This window comes from Cnephaeus nilssonii (assembly GCF_951640355.1).
Source record: "Cnephaeus nilssonii genome assembly, chromosome: 8".
In the NCBI taxonomy this organism is placed as follows: Eukaryota; Metazoa; Chordata; class Mammalia; order Chiroptera; family Vespertilionidae; genus Cnephaeus; species Cnephaeus nilssonii.
Genome location: NC_137079.1, coordinates 43,269,127 through 43,286,060, shown reverse-complemented (window position 1 = coordinate 43,286,060; position 16,934 = coordinate 43,269,127). Strand labels below are relative to the sequence as shown.

General features: G+C 40.2%; 1 protein-coding gene and 1 pseudogene across 7 annotated transcripts in view; one reads left to right on the top strand and one right to left on the bottom strand.

Moving 5' to 3' along the window:
• CLDN10 (claudin 10) overlaps window positions 1–16,437 on the top strand; it is a gene marked incomplete at both ends in the record, with an annotated part of 111,535 nt that extends 95,098 nt beyond the window's left edge. For 3 of the 6 annotated variants that reach the window (XM_079778540.1, XM_079778539.1, XM_079778538.1), the window contains 3 exons: window positions 85–166; window positions 15,610–15,717; window positions 16,314–16,437. In XM_079778540.1, coding sequence (XP_079634666.1) covers window positions 85–166; window positions 15,610–15,717; window positions 16,314–16,437 — 314 coding nt within the window. The remainder of the gene's footprint in view (window positions 1–84; window positions 167–15,609; window positions 15,718–16,313) is intronic. The other 3 variants (XM_079778543.1, XM_079778542.1, XM_079778541.1) reach the window with 1 other exon arrangement.
• On the bottom strand, window positions 10,219–11,012 carry LOC307103969 (small ribosomal subunit protein eS1-like; annotated as a pseudogene). The gene has a single exon. The product of its transcript is annotated as a small ribosomal subunit protein eS1-like (transcript).
• Window positions 16,438–16,934: the final 497 nt, after the last annotated feature.

The window sequence follows — 16,934 nt, the reverse complement described above, 5'->3', positions numbered from 1 at the left end:
AACTTTCACCCAAACAAGGTACTTTCACCATGTTAATGAAATAGCACTCACTAACCACGGTCCTTTTCCTCTGATACATTTTAGGGTTATGCTCAATGACCGGTTGTTCCCTGTATGCAAACAAAATCACAACGGAATTCTTTGATCCTCTTTTTATTGATCAAAAGTAAGTACTCACCTCGGTCTTTATGTTTCTAGCTCATAGGAAATGTACATAAAATCATATTCTAAGTTAAGGTATGGAAATTTCCTCCATGGCTTATGAAAAGAAAGTGAGATATAAGGGCTAGATGGTATTTGATGACATCATTCAAGAGTAAACATTTTAGGTGCTACGTTGGCAAATGATGCCTTTAATTACTACATGAGTGTTACATGTTGTCTTGTTTCTAAATAGCTTAAGGTGTCGGATTTAGAAATCTAAACTTCATCCACTGGACACCATAAAATTGAAGCTAAATGGAGGGAAAGTGGAATAGAAGTGTAATTGGGGAGGAAAGAATGATGAAGGGTGAGAACAGGAAATTGAAAGCTTGCCTTGATTTTGTCCATCCAGAACGGTATTTGCCAGATGCTAAGCTCTAGGCCAGTTTACATCTCAAACATTGAGATTAAAACTGAAAGGAAACTGTGCTTCTGAAGATTAGAAACATTCTAATGATATTTATATGAAATATTATTTTTTATTCTTTGTTAGCCTTTTAAATTTGCTCTGTTAACTATGGCCTTAACATGCTCCACCTAATAAACTTTTATATGTAAAAACAAACAAACAAAAAAAAAAAAACACTGTACTTGATGCAAGCATTTTTTTTTTTTTAAATGCTCTGGGCGTGGCACAGACACTCAGATGTGACTGGTCTCAGTTGCAGGTGAATGCTTTGGCATTTACAGATCAGTTTGCTTGTTGTTGTTTTAACTATGGGCTGTTGCTTTTTATAGTTTCCTTGGGCTTATTTCTTTGCATTGGGAAAACCCCATGGGCACCAAATTAGAAATAATAACATTTCAGATGTTTTGTCTTTCATGAGAGTATACCCACATAACTCTGTGGAGAGCCATGTGGGTATGCTGTCCACCAGGCTGATGATTCTCTTTCAGTCTTTAGATAAAATGTTATAGAAATTTTAAGAAAGTAATCACTAAAATGGCTGGTCAGGTGTACATTACTTTTTTCCAGTGGATTTAGAAATCTTCAGAAAAATTGAGTTTCTAGTTCTCTCTTTAGTATAGTTTATGCATAAATAGTAAATGCTTATATAATGAAATGCTTACATAATGACATGTAATGAAAATAACAGCTAACACATTGAGTCCCTCCCATGTAGCAGGCAGAGCATTGCAGGTATTTTTTATTTTATTCTTACAACAGCTTTATGAAGTAGGTTTTCTTGGTACTCCCCTTTTTTTTTTTTTAAATTGAGGAAAGAGTTCAAGTAATGTGTCCACCGGAACTTGGACTAAACTAGAAGGCTGATAGAACTACGACTCAAACCAGGCGGCCAAACTCTGGAATGCTTGCTCTAAAATGCATGATTTATAATATTGGACTACTTTATCATTTTTGTTACAGTATGCTACATATATTTTTCATTAAGGGAGTTTCTTTTGTACATTTAAAAATGGTTTTTATTCTGAAATTTTATTAAATGGGAAACAAAAACAACTGTTTTAGTGTAATTTTTACTCTTCTGCCTATTTTAGAAAAATGTATTCAGTTATAAATTTTCAATAATGGTATTTGCACAGATGTACATGACACCAAACATTGAGCATTGAGATGAAAACTGAGATGACTCCTGAAGATCGGAAACATTTTAATGATATTTAAACGAAATGTTATTTTTCATTTCAATGATACATTTTTATTTCAGGGTTTAGTATCATAAATATAGAGCAAAACTGTATTTCTCTTGGTTTATTGTATTAAAGACATTGCTGACTTTTCTGGATTATCTTTCCTAAACATCATTGTTTTTATTTCCCTGACAATTATCAAGGATATCAGAAACTTAAAAATAGTTTTAACCTTTCCTCAAAGGTCACAGCTAATTCATGTATGCACCGTAACTTACATGTGTTCTTTGTGTGGTTTTAGTATGTGCTGCTCTATGCTCAGTCACCTTATTCAGTTTAGTACATTAGAATTTCTTATTCTCCTTTCAGATTTTAGTGAAACTCAGTTCACTAATTATGGATTCTGAAAGGTTTTCTTCTTTTCCACATTCTTGGTGCTACATTGAACTATCCTGTTCCCACTCAGCCTCCCAGCATTTCTCTTTCCATCTATGCCTACTCACGCCCTCTGCGTCTGCATTCTTGTCTGCAAAATTAGGCTAATGCTAGTACCCCTCACATACAGTTGCTCTGAGAGTTAAGAGAGGTTGCTTATAGGGTGTCCCAAAAAATGTATTCTCACACTTGGAATAATTATAAAGGCAGTGTTTATCAAAGTACATTTCAGTTTCAAAACTGAGCTATCAGCTGTTAAACTGTGTATGCATTTTTTTGGGATGCCCTTTATATATGTTCAGAACTGATTAGAAATGAGCAAACCCCTGTGTTAGCTATTACTGTATTGTATTGGCTATTATTATTAAGACTAGAGGCTTGATGCATGAAATTTGTGCAAGAGTAGGCCTGCCTTCCCCCGGCTGCTGGCACTGGCTTCCCTCACAGCCCCGGCTTCGTCTGGAAGGACTTCCGGTAAAATTAGCATATTATGCTTTTATTATTATAGATTGCTTTTTAAATTACATGTTGTATTTAAGATGTGGCTTATCTTTATAGATGTCTTTATTAAGCTCTTCTGCAGTGACTTAAAATAGAACACCTACAATTTGCCAATTTACTTTCATGTAATTAAAAACACAAGAGCTAGGGATTATGTAAAACAGCAGGACTTACAGATTGGTAGTATTTGTAAGTAACAGGCCATCCATATCAAGGACTTATAGAAAATATAGACTTTTTTTTAAATCCTGCTTATTGAAATGATGTTAGCTCTTTGCGATAGGGACTATTTTTCTCACTCATCATGCACAAAGAAACGCCTTCTATAACTTACATAAAATCCCTTAGATCAAGGAGTTGTCAAGGCCTGAAAGTTGTAAATATGATCAGATTCTAACCACCTACAATGATAGAATCCTACGTAATGAAAGGTTAATATGCAAATTGACCCAAATGACCAGTCGCTATGACACACACTGACCATCAGGGGGCAGATGCTCAATGCAGGAGCTGCCCCCTGGTGGTCAGTGCACTTCCACAGGGGAAGCGCTGCTCAGCCCCAAGCCGGGCTGACGGCTGCCAGTGCAGCGGTAGTGGCGGGAGCCTATCCTGCCTCCTCAGCAGCGCTTAAGCCATCAGTCGGACATCCCTGAGGGCTCCCAAACTGCGAGAGGGCGCAGGCCAGGCTGAGGGACCCCCCTGAGTGCACGAATTTTCATGCACTGGGTCTCTAGTAGAGACATAAAAATGATGTGACATCTAGAGAAATTTACAGACTTTTTAAAAAAACCTCACTTCTGTGCAAACCAAGTCTACTAACTTGACTTCATCTGTTTTCCCTTTACCAACACCTCTCATAGAGGATATGAAAATTGAGAAGATCGATAAGCTGCAAATTGTCTCTCAACATAGAATAAACGCATTTCATGTCTTAAAATATGATCTTTGAAGCAAGATTTTCATTTGGCTTATTCTAGGGGGATACACTCCTTAGCTGGCATTTGCTAGAATTTAGTGATGTGTGCCTCTGATTTAGTTTGTACGTGAACTTAGAATATGTCAGGGAATCAAGGCTAAAGGCAGGGCCAAGCCCAGGTGAGCTGAAATTTGGAGGTTCTGACTTTCTTCAGTGCCTTCACTGACCTGCACGAGAGTAAGTTCCTTGAAGTCAGAAAACATATATTTCACCTCTATCTTACTCGCCTAGCACCGTGCCTGGTAAGTGAAACTCTTATCTGTAGAGCTAGTCTTTTCATAATTAGCAGGAAAGGTTTCTGTTGTCCCAGCAGACAGAGGAAGCCTCTGAGAGGATGGACATAGAAGGCACACTCAACTCTCCTCCTACCATCCTTAGCACATATTACTCTTCCTAACGCCAGCTACTGCCAATTAACATCTATCCCTTCAGGCCTAGAAGGCAGGTGAGTGTCTAGTCAGTGATGGCGAACCTCTGACACGCGTGTCAGCACTAAATATTTAGTTTTTGGTTTATTAAATACAATTATATATAACAATTATACATTTATGTTATTTAAACTATGAATATCGTGAAATAATGTTTTTTCCTCAAAGTGACACACTACCCGAGTTATGCTCAGTTTTTTGGCGAAGTTTGACACACCAAGCTCAAAAGGTTGCCCATCACTGGTAGGTGCTTAGGAAGGGCAGTGAGAGCTGCTCTGCTCATGCCCTAGTTTAAATTTCTAGTGAGCATGTACTTGCTCTCCCATACCTAAACCCTAAAATGCACTGGAAAATGGTTCAGGCCTCAGAACCTGGTTTTGTTATTGGCTTGCTTCTGCTGCTGTTGTTTTTCTTAAGAATTCTGTATTAAATGGACTGAATCTTCTTTGTAGATTTCCAGCACATACTTATATAAGGCCCATCTTGGTTGCCTAAATTAGGAAAACATAGCTAAGGTCATCAAAAAGTTCCCACTACATGCCCTGGCCGGTTTGGCTTGGTGGATAGAGCGTTGGCCTGCGGACTGAAGGGTCCCAAGTTCGATACCGGTCAAGGGCACATGCTCGGGTTGCAGGCTCGATCCCCAGTGGGGGGCATGCAGGAGGCAGCCGATCAATGATTCTCTTTCATCATTGATGTTTCTATCTCTCTCTCCCTCTTCCTTCCTCTCTGAAATAAATGAAATCAATAAAAATATATTTAAAAAATAGTTTCCACTACAATCCTACTATATGCAAAGAACTCAGTAGGCACTTTGTTGAGAAAAAAAAAAGAAGAGTGGCTTCTAGGGTATAGTTGGACTAAAGATTGTGGCAGGAGCATGGCAAACACTATCACGCTTATGTTCAGTGGCTATTTATTTCTGAAACCCTTCCCTTCCCACCACTTATCAGGAAGACTTTTCTTCCAGGCTGCAATCATTTGACAGGATTTCGATCTAAAGAATGTCATCTGATTCTGGTTGTATTCTGCCATTTCCCCATTTTTCTCCTTTGGTTTTGCTTCCTTGTTTTCATTCAAGTTACAATTATCTTTTATGATTCCTGGATGGGCTCCTGCAAATCCTTAAAAACTATTTCTCAGTTCTTCCCTTTGGGCTGTTTCAAACTAAATTCCTTCTTTTTATTATAACAAAACCTACATAATCCCCCAAACACACACCCCCGCCCCCCGCAATCTACTCTCCTGCAAGCCTATGGTAACAGACACCCCTTAGTGATTCACCTTACCAGGGTGTTAAAATTTAATTACATTATTTCCACCTTTGTATTGTCATCCAAACCACTAACTTCCTGAATGTCTTGCTTTTTTTTCTTAAATAAACTGTTCCAAGTAAGATGTGATTGACATAAAGGAACTTGTTTTCAAAGCATGCAAAGTTAAAGCACTGAACCAGTTGCCCTAATTGATCAAACAGGTGATCACAATCTTAGAGTTATTCTTCTTTAGTATATGAGAATTATCATTAATGTTTTGGCTGTGATATTTTTCATGTTTGGGTCTTACCTGCAGGGTTTCCTATTTTCAGAGTTTTTAAAACCATTTATAGAATGGTTTTAAACATTTTCCTTGGTGAAGTTGAAATGAATATCGATCTCACTAGGTGACCTTGCCAAGACATTGAACTTCTTTCTTCTGTCCTTTTTATAATTTGATGAATTATGGAGGTTTTGTTTATTCAGGCTTACTCCATTCATGAGGTTATTTGGAGAATGGGTTAATATCAGTAAACAGCCCATAGGTTCTTGGATAAGGGATTCCGTAGAAATGCCACATGAACAAAAAATGCAACTGTTAAATAGTAAGGTGTTGTTCTGTGACTGTGTTTGGTGGTAGCCAGGCCACTTCAGACCAATTTATTTGATGCTTTTGTTATGCCAGCATGACTTGAAAACCAAGGGTTAGACATCTGTGTTTTGTTCTTACTGACCATTAATGAAGTCCCCATCCATGCCAGTATGCATGCTTTCTGGTCACTCAGCTTGTTACCACCCCCAGCCCTCCAGCCCTTTCCCTCTCCTCCTCACGTCCTGGCTAACCCCTGCTTCTCCTGCAGGACTTGCATTCTGGGTGAGGGGCCTCCTGGCTGCTGATGTTGCACCTCATGCTTCTATCATAATCCTCCTGGGAGATTAGCACTTGCTTATTGGTGCATCTCCCAAACCAGACCAGGAACATCTCAAAGCAGAGATCACGCCTTGCTGATTGTTGGAGTCTCTTGCAGCCAGTCCATGCTCCATGACATTTACAGCAAGGATGGTCAAGCAGCAGTGCTGTGTGACTGTCTGTCTGTCTGTCTGCATCTCTCTTGGAGTAGAAAGACGTGAGCATGCTTGAGGCGATTTTGGTTAAGTGAGTGAGGAGAGGAGGCAGCATAATGTACTGTTTAAGAGTGAGGACCCACATGTCCCACCACTTAGAAGAGCACCTGACACATAGCAGGCTCTCAAGAAATGTTGAATTAAAAACTTCTGTTTGAAGGCATGTTTGAAAATTATTGAGGTAGAAAATATGTTGGTAAGGACATAGAACAACCAGAACTCTCATTCACTGCTGGTGAGAATGTAAATGGTACAATCACATTGAAAACCTGTGTGGCAGCATCTACGAAATCTGGACATGTGACCCAAGAATTACATTCCTAGGAATATACCCAACAGAAATGCATCCATATTTTTATAAAAATACACGTGCAGTGTTCATAGCAGCACTTTTTGTAATAGCCTAAAATGTCAACTACCCACATGCCTCTCAGCAGTAGAGTGAGTGAACAAATTGTTATATATTCACACAGTGGGACACTAAAAGACATGAGAATAAACCATCTACAACCATTTGGATAAATCTCAAAATGAGTAATGAATGAAAGAAGCCAGACTCAAAAGAGTACACATAACATGGTTCCACTTATTTAACTACAAGGACAGGCAAAACTAACCTGAGCTGTTAGAAGTCCGAGAGAGGAGCCGTGACTGGAAGGGGGCACAGTGCGGCTCTAGCGTATTGATTCCTGCGGCACATGCATGTTGAATTTGTGAAACTTGACCTGTACATACTTGTGTATGTAAATTTATTAAAAGCTTTAACAATTATTTTTTAAAAAAAGGAGTAAGGACCCCAGATCCAGGCTACTTGGGAGTAAACCCCAGCTCTGCCACTTATTAGTTGTGCATCTTGAAGAAGTTACTTGTCCTTTCTGTGGTCTGTGTTCCTCGTCTGTAAAATGGGTAGTAGGTACTCTGAGGTTATTGTGAGAATTAGACAAGGTAGCGCATTTCAGCTCTTTAGAAGTGTGCCTAGCACATAATAAGCACTCAGTAAATGTTAGCTATTATTTTAAAGGGTACTGGCCCTTAAGCAGAGTACATTAATGCACCATTTTATTACCTTATACAGTATATTAAGGCTAGCCATTGAGAACTGTAGATTGAAATGTTGGAGACCTAGTAGAAAGGATAATTGTTGTAAGATACTTGGCTCTAAACTAGAAGGTAGGCTTGAAAGGGGTCTAGCATGAAACCGTTGTAAAGAAACAAGGCTTGTATAATTTCTTCTCTTTATTTCTCATCACCTCATTCATAGCATTGAGTTAGAGATACACAACAAATTGAAATGGAAAGTCTTGAAGCCCTTCTAATAAGAACCCACTCTGCATACATCTTCCCCAACACCTGGTTTGGTTCTGAAATGTTTTCGGGTAGGCTGCTGAGGATTCTGAGCAAAATGCAGATATGCTTTTAATTGATCCAAATTTTTTTTTTTTTTTGCTCCAAGTCCATCTGTGTATTTTTCTCTCAACACAAACAGATGTGCACACCTGTCTCCACAGATTCTTGACCTGTGCTCGCCAGTGCTGGTCTTGCCCTAAAGTGTCTCGGGACAGTGTTGGTTGTCTTCAGAATTTGTAATCTTGAAGCACAGCCCCCTCTGCAGTCAGTTTACCCAGACTTCAACGTTTGTGTGTAAACATGTTATTGTGCCTACTTGGAGTATTATAACCCGGCATATCATTTCTCACTGAAAATGCAGGCTCAGTAAACTCCCAATTACACACATGAATGGAGACCAATGGCATGGATATTGCTAAACAACTGATTTGTTTTTGAACTATGTAATTTTGGGGACATGAGATGTTCTTTGGCTAATATCATATTGTTATACTGTGGATGGGTTATGAAGTTCCCATGAATAATTGGCAAAAATCTGAACTCCTGTAAAGATACCTACTGAGCACTTTACAAGAGAGAAGGAGGCAGAGAGATTGAGAGGCAGGTGTTAGAGTCAGACCTCTGCTCAGACCCTGGCTGGCTGACAGAGATAGCACCTCCTGCTTGTGAAGGTTAAGGATGAAAGGAAATATAAAACACCCACCACAGCAGCACATGGTATGTGATCAACAAGTGTTACAGTGTACCTGTATTAATATATAGAATGTGTAGAATTCTGAACTACCCTAATGATAATACATGGAAAGATAATGCATGCATGTCTACCATAAACTAGCCACTGAAAAGCAATTTAGAATTGGCACCCCTCCCCCCCAAAAAAATCAGTCTTTATTTGGGGTTTCCTAAATTTGATAATACTCCATGAAGTTTCCATATATAAGTAGACATTATTTAAATTATCCCATTCTACTTTAGTCACCATTGGGGAGGCACCTGCCACTTTTTAGTCGTCTCATGTGGAGACTTAAGTGGGAAATCTTGGGGCATCATTCAGGCGGCATGAGATAACTGTTAAATGATGTGAATTGCATAAGTGAGACTAGACTGCGACAGTCTCAGGGAGAAAAAAAAGGCACTAAACACCCTGCTTCTAGAATGAAGAGTATTTGGGGGAAATGTTTGTTTGTAAATAATGCCGTTAGGGTACTTATTTAATACTAGAGGCCCAGTGCACGAAATCGTGCAGGTAGGATCCCTAGACCTAGCCTGCGATCAGGGCCATCTTCTGCCCGTTCGCCAGTCCCCAGGTTGAACGCCGCTTCCGCCACCGGGGTGGGTAGGTCACAGGTGCGCCCAGCAGCTTCTGGTGGCGGTGCCTGCATGAGTGGTCCCGAGCGGGCAGAGCGTTCCATCAATGGCCAGCTCGGTGCATGCACATGGAGGTGAAGTCGCCGGTGCCCGCTTTCCCGCCGGCCTGAGCCCCCGAGCAGCCAGGGATGAGCTGGGGATCCCAACAGCCTGACAGCCAGCCTGGTCCCCCTGCCACCCACCCCAGTTCCCCCGTTCACCATCGCTGATCCATCGGAGCCTGCAGGCTGGCGGGAGGGACCAAGAGGTCAGCCGTTCTGCCCACTCTCCAGTCCCCAGTCTTGCCCCACCACCACCCATCTGCTTCTCTGTGGTTCCCCGTGGTTCCCTGTGGTTTCTGTGAGTGGGGGTGGGAGGGGGTGAAAGAGTTGGGGGAGGGTAGGGGCCAAGAGGTGGTCAATGCACCTCATGGCAACTGGTCGAGCAGTCATTCTAGTCGTTAAGCTTATGGTCCCTGGCCTTTTATTATATAGGATAAAATCCATCCATGCAATTATATAGATCTTGGATTTTATAAGCTTCTGAGTAAAGTTTATTTTAGATGGTAATCTTTAAAAGAAGGCAAACTGCCTTGGCCTGTGTGGCTCAGTTGGTTGGAGCATTGTCCCTTACAACAAAAGGTTGCAGGTTAGATTCCTGGTCAGGGCACATACCTAGGTTGTGGGTTCAATCCCCATTTTGGGCGCGTACAGGAGGCAACCGATCTATGTTTCTCTCTCTTTCCCTCTCCCTTCATCTATCTTTAAAATCAATAAAAACTTATCCTCAGGTGAGGATTTAAAAAAAATAAAAGGCAAACCAATGGAATTCAATTTTAAAATGTTAATATTGATAATATATAAGTGTACTTTCTAAACTTCAAATATTTTTATATGTATTTAGTTGTTTTAAGGTAATTGGAATATTTATTTTGGCTCCTGCCATTCTTTTATTTATTTTTTTCACAAATAGGATTTTTTATTTGTCACCATTAAATGTCTGAATTCTAAACAGATTTTTGGACTGGAGGCTCATACTCATCAGCTCATTCAACTTTAGCACCTGTCTCATCCCCAGTAGCTTTTCCAGAACTGCTACCTTCACCAGGAAGCCCCATGAATTTTCCCAATTCAAACTTGGGCTTCTTCCGCATTTTGATTTCTCTAACAAAGGCATCATGGAGCAGATAAATAGATTGGCAAGCCTTTTCTATGTCTTTTCCAATGCTGTCTGGAATCAATTTCTTGACCACTTCTTTCAAATCATTTGTCTGCACCTCTCGGGTCATGATTTCCATCATCTTCTTCCGGATTTGGTGGACCTGCTAATGCTGAGCCTAAGAGGTCTTCCGAATCCGATTGTTGCTCTTTTTAGTAAAACCAACACAGAATAGACAAAACAAATAACCATCGGTAGTCTTGACATTGACATGAGCTTCAATCATGGCCTGCCACTTCTTGACCATGGAGCACATTTTGTCATGGGTAAGATCCACGTCATGGAAATTAGGCAGTTTTGCCCTGAACATCCTCAGTAATTAGCTTGAATTTTCTAAACGCAACTTCATCATTCTATAGATCAGTTAGGCTCACTTCAAAAACACGACCCTGGAGAACATCAGATGCAATTTTGGTTCCTTGAGTTCTCATGACTAGTGTTTTCCCAACATTTCTTATATTGACCAGAGCTGGTGCTTTCACATCATACCAATCTTTCTTAGAAAACGGATCAATCACTTTCTTCTTGGCTCCCTTTTTGCCGCCTTTCGTAAGCCGCTTGCTTGTTCTTGCCCACGGCCATGGTGCTGCTCAGAGAGCCAAAAGGCTGGCTCCTGCCACTCTTGGTTAAAATGAGGAGTAGAACAATGTGTTTTGGGGGGGAAACACCACTATCCTGATGGTCAAAAGACCTGGCTCCTAGTTCCGTGACTTTCGGCAAGGTCACTTCACTTCTTTGGGATCTTAAAAGGATGTGGTTATTTTCATTCACCAAACAGTTTTTGTTTTGCTTTTAGAGGAGCTGATTTTCTCTTTTTCAAGTCCAACATGTCCTGATTTTAATTACTGCTCTCACCTTTTCTTGTGCTGGGTGAAAAGATAGCCTGAGGGAATTTAGAAAAATTCCATACCCCCAAGCTCTGAGCCACTGAGAACATAATGAGCCAGGGAGAGAGAACACACACGGCTTCTGAAATGACAACTGAAACCAGTGCACTGATCGCATTTTTTATATTAATGAAGTCTTTTACTTAGCTGAGGTGTGCATAAAAGGAAGGAGTGATGGCTAAGAGCTCAGGGTTTGGATCACAGTTATGGGTTTTAAATCCTGGTTCTGTCCACCATTTACTTAGCTGAGATATGGGTCAAGTAATTTAATCTCCCTGAGCTTCAGTTTCCTCATTTATAAAACCCATCTCTCAGAATTGCAATGGAGGTCAAATTTGGTAATATGTGTAAAAAAATCTTGGCACACAAAAAAGTTCCAGTACCATGAGCTGACATTAATAGTAACTTTTGTCACCATGGACATTTACTTGAACCACATCTATATGGATTTGGGAGTACTGGTAATGTTTATTTTGAAAAAATAAATGCTCTTCTGATTCTATTGTTACATTTCATCACACTTTACTATAATTGTTTGCTTAATGTTTGACTATTCCTGCCAGACTGTGAGGTCCTTGAGAAAGGAGCTATGTCTCTTTCATCTACCACGAAACACATGAATTAGCACGATGTTTAGCCTGTAGTTTCTGTGGTGGCGACCAGGGTATGCTCCCCAGCTCCCCAGCTCCCCATGGATGGCAGATCAGGTGGTAGCAGGGGTTTGGGTGCAAGGAAGGCAAACATAGGAGGTGAAGATAAATAACAGGTGTTCCTCAGTCCATTCCCTCAGGATTGCTGTGAAGGTTACAGGCTGAAATAGGAATTAAAGTATGAAAGGCATCAGAATTAAGGCCATCAAAGTGGTTCTAGTTCTGTTTCTCTCAACGTGGAATGAGAGATGTGAGCACAACCTGGCGGATGGGAATAACTTCATCCAATAGTTTAAAGCAGTGGTTCTCAACCTCTCTAATGCTGCGACCCTTTAATACAGTTCCTCATGTTGTGGTGACCCCCAACCATAAAATTATTTTTGTTGCTACTTCATGACTGTAATTTTGCTACTGTTATGAATTGTAATGTAAATATCTGTGTTTTCTGATGGTCTTAGGCTCTACAGCAATGGTTCTCAACCGCTAGCAGGGTCGCCTAAGACCATCAGAAAACACAGATATTTACATTACGATTCATTAACAGTAGCAAAATTACAGTTATGAAGTAGCAACAAAAATAATTTTATGGTTGGGGGTCACCACAACATGAGGAACTGTATTAAAGGGTTGCGGCATTAGAAAGGTTTGAGAACCACTGGTTTAGAGGCTATTTCAATGCCTTTGATCTTTACGGTTCTTTTTGGGGAAAATTTTAAGTGCATAATCTGTGTTTTAATGTCTCTGAATTCAAGTACAATTTCCCCTTCTACTCATTTACTAAATTTGCATTCAATTACATACATGAATTGAAGTCCTATAGGCAGCTTTGGATTAGTCCTACCAACTGAGCAGAATATCTGAGAGAGGCTCCAAAAACAACGTTCTGATCTATCAAACGAGGTTCTGTCTTCAACCTGCTGATGATAGAGCCCTCTGGGGTTAAGCAGATTTTTAGCCTTTTAGAATAATGAAGGCACTTCCTTGATTGTAACAGCTCAATAAGAAGACCACACAATGAGAGGGAAAGCTAGTCTAGGGCCAGGAGGGTATTGTTAACAAAAGACAGACCTGCAATTTGGATAGTCTTCTAAGGTGTTGAAGTCAGCTTCTTAGTATTACCAAAATGAAGAAAGAGTTCCAAGCAGAGACAGTTTCCCAATCAGTGTCAAGGATGTGTCCTCATGGCAAATCTGAGTGGATAGCAGATTGCTCTCCTCAGTCCCGACTTTCAATAATGGAAGTCCATTTTTGCCAGATCATGCACACTGATTGGTATGAATTCAAGTAACTGTGAGTAAGTCTGCTAAACATGTCTTTTAACAGAATAAAGGAAAAAAAGCCTCCGAAAGAGAAAGCACCAAGTCACAAAAGCCCTCACATCCGAATTGTTAAAAATTATTGGTATAGACATGGAGTCTCTTAAAAACTTCAACCCTAAAATGGTACTACCACTCATTAAGTGTTTGTCTCCAACAAAAATCACAAGGAATTCAAATGAAAATGATATTTTCCTTGTATTGGAGTCTATATTCCATGACCTTAAGAAAATTAACATATATTTTAAAAAGAAATAAGTGAACCAATTTTTAGTATAAGCCAAACTCTTGATTCTTAAATCCCTTCAGAAAGTTTCAAGATGCTTAAATAAATATAAAGACAATTGCTGACATTTGAGCTGCCTGGGTAATGTATCCTCTGATTTGTCACAACACTGCACACGTTTACATGTTCTTTTGAATCCATAGCACCGAGCTCTGGTGGTCAATTAGACTTATTTTTAATCAACCATGGTACCTGGCCACTGTCAGAAAATCTCAGACTGTTTCTTCCAGAGTTATTTACACTAAGTTATACTAACACATAGTTTCAGGAGAGAAAACAGCGTAAAATCTGGTGTGTGTGTGTGTGGGGGGGGGGGGAGATAGAGAAAAGTGGAAAGTATCATTAAATTGTAATCTTATAACAGTGCCCTTCAAATAGAAATTTTCAGTATGCTATTCATCTAGTTGTCTCTGCAGTAAGAGGAAGAGAATGGATGGATATGATGCCAGCTTACTATAGGACTTTTAGATGTTTTAAGGTCAAATGATATTTGTGTGTGTGTGTGTTTGTTTTTTTTAAAATATATTTTTATTGATTTCATTGATTTAAGAGAGGAAGGAAGAGGGAGAGAGAGATAGAAACATCAATGATGAGAGAGAATCACTGATCGGCTGCCTCCTGCATGCTCCCCACTGGGGATCGAGCCTGCAACCCGGGCATGTGCCCTTGACCGGTATCGAACTTGGGACTCTTCAGTCCGCAGGCCAATGCTCTATCCACTAAGCCAAACCGGCCAGGGCTCAAATGATATTTTGACCTTACAGCTTGGCACTGTGCTTGTTTTATTTGCATAATCTTGTTAAAACATCTTAAAAGCAGGGCTGATGTGGGAATTCCAGGACATCCCTTGTAGATGTATAACATATTTAATGAAGGTATCATTGATAAAACTGCCAATTCAACACTCTTGATCTGGCCAGCTCGCTTCTTACCTATGCGCGTCTCTCTTCAGTCCTCTTTTGGACTGTTTATTTTGTGCAGACTGAGATGTTTTTCTCTACTTACCTCCAACCTTCTGTTTCTGCCATTGCCTCTGATGCTACCAGTCGAAGTTTCTAGGTTCCCAGAGCCTAATCAGGCTCCAGGGCAGGATGCGGTGCTTACAACTATGCCTTGCTTCCACTATCACCTTGATTTCCAAGGAAAGGCAACACAAGATGAGGAAAGGAGGGACCCCAGGGCAGCATGAATTGTGCACATGTCTCCCTCCCAATTGCAAACACAGGCCATGAAATTGCCTCTGTAGTCACATCTGAAAATAGGCAAGTGGACCATAAGTCCTTCATTTTGTAGGTGTTGCTTCCTACTTGCGCCAGGTGGTGGCCAAGGCCAGGCTGTTCCACTGCCCACCACTGCTGTGACTCAAACCACCCAGAAGACCTGCCCAGCCTGGGTGGGGACACGGCGCATAGAAAGAGATGAGACAAATTCAGGACAGGCCCAGGCCAGCTGCTGTCAACATCATGGTGTGACCTTGATACCACACTCTGGCCCTGGCTCTGCACCTGGCTCAGGGGGTTGGGCTGGGGAGGGAGTTAACCTTGGCATGTCTTTCTTACCCTCACTTCTTACTTTCCTTTCTTAGTTCCTCTGTGGATTCTGTATCATCAGACCTTCCTACTGTGACTTCACTTTACAATGAAAAGCACCCTTAGGTAGGGAATGGCAACATCATTTTTCCCCTTGCAATGGCAGACTATGGGCCAAAAAGTTTGAGAACCACTTCTTTATTAAAAAAAACCACCACTATTCTTCAAGAATGGGATAGACAAACATGAGAAACACAGTCCCTGAGATTTGGGTATACTCTTATTCTTTATTTATTTCTCTGGGGATATATAATCAAGTGATGTCTATAAAAACACTTAGAGAAAAGTTTGAAGCATTATATGGATTCAAGGTGTTATTACTTCCTGTAAAAACTCTAATAGCAAAAATTATAATTAGCATTCAGTAAATGCTAGCTAGTAGTGTTACTGTTTAACACCCTCCGACCCCCTTAATAAGAAGCCGTAATACTTGTGTAATACTTCCTCACAGGTATGAATTAGGAGCCGCTCTGTTTATTGGATGGTCAGGAGCCACACTCTGCATAATTGGTGGCGTCATATTTTGCTTTTCAATATCTGACAGCAACAAAACACCCAGGTATGAAAAAAAAACAAAATGACCTTTTAAAAAGTACTATACTGTTCTAAATCACTATGTGTGAGACGTTATAGATAGTTCATGCTTCTTAGAAACTTCAAAAACCCAGAATTGGGAAAGGTTAGGAATATATTGTAAATATATTAAACATAGTAAATATTATATTGAATAGAATATAGCTAATTATAGTTTGTTTTTTTAAGCTCATCATTCTTACATCTCAAAGCTAGTTCTGGAAGTAGAACCATGGGTCTGACTATGGGGCATTCTTCACTTTGGCCTCATCATAACTTTCACATAGAAATTGCTGATGAAGGTCACTGTGGTCTCCTAGCTTCCCGGAAGAGAAGTTTTAAATAATGGTTTTAAAGGATAATCACTGAACAAATGAAAAAGCCAGGAGTTTCTTCTGCAGAGATTATCACACCAGCAGTTCAGAACTGACTTTGAAACATTTCTTGGGAAGAAGGCTAACTGAAAGTAATCAGGGGGACTTGGACTTAGCTATGACAGAAGTAGGGGGAGAATGGATTCTTCCCATTTTTGTTTGCCCCACGTGTAAAACAGAATCTACCGAACTGTGTTTTGCCTTTCAGAATGGGATACGCATACAATGGGGCCACGTCTGTCATGTCTTCTCGGACAAAGTACCATGGTGGAGAAGGAGATATCAAAACCACAACCCCCTCCAAACAGTTTGATAAAAATGCTTACGTCTAAAGAGCACTGCTGCAAGGTGAACCGCTCACAAATGATCCCATCAGGGCTCTCCTGTAATTAACACTCAAACTATTTTTAAAATATGAATTTTTGAAGTTGTTGATTGTATGGATGTAAATGTTCTTACATAGTTATAGACTAATCATTTTCTGTTATGGCTTTCTACAAAAAAATAAACATGTTATTTACAGGATTTGTATATATTTTATCCCTTTCTAGCAGCAAAGGGGGTCAGGATGTATTTTGTAAAGCAGTCTTAATCAGATTTGCAGTCTTTGTCCCCATTCCTAATGATTCTTTCTTCATATATTTAATAGAAAGTGTATAACGAGTGCTGTCTTGTAAACAGTAAGTCGTCTCAGGGGGCAGTCTGAGACTATTCCTCAAAAGACGTTCGGGTTGAGTGGACATGTTCTGGCTGCATGTAGTGACTTCTAGTTTCTTGCACCTGTCTGCCCACTGTCAATCACAGTGACTGCTCAAGGAAGGGCTAAGGG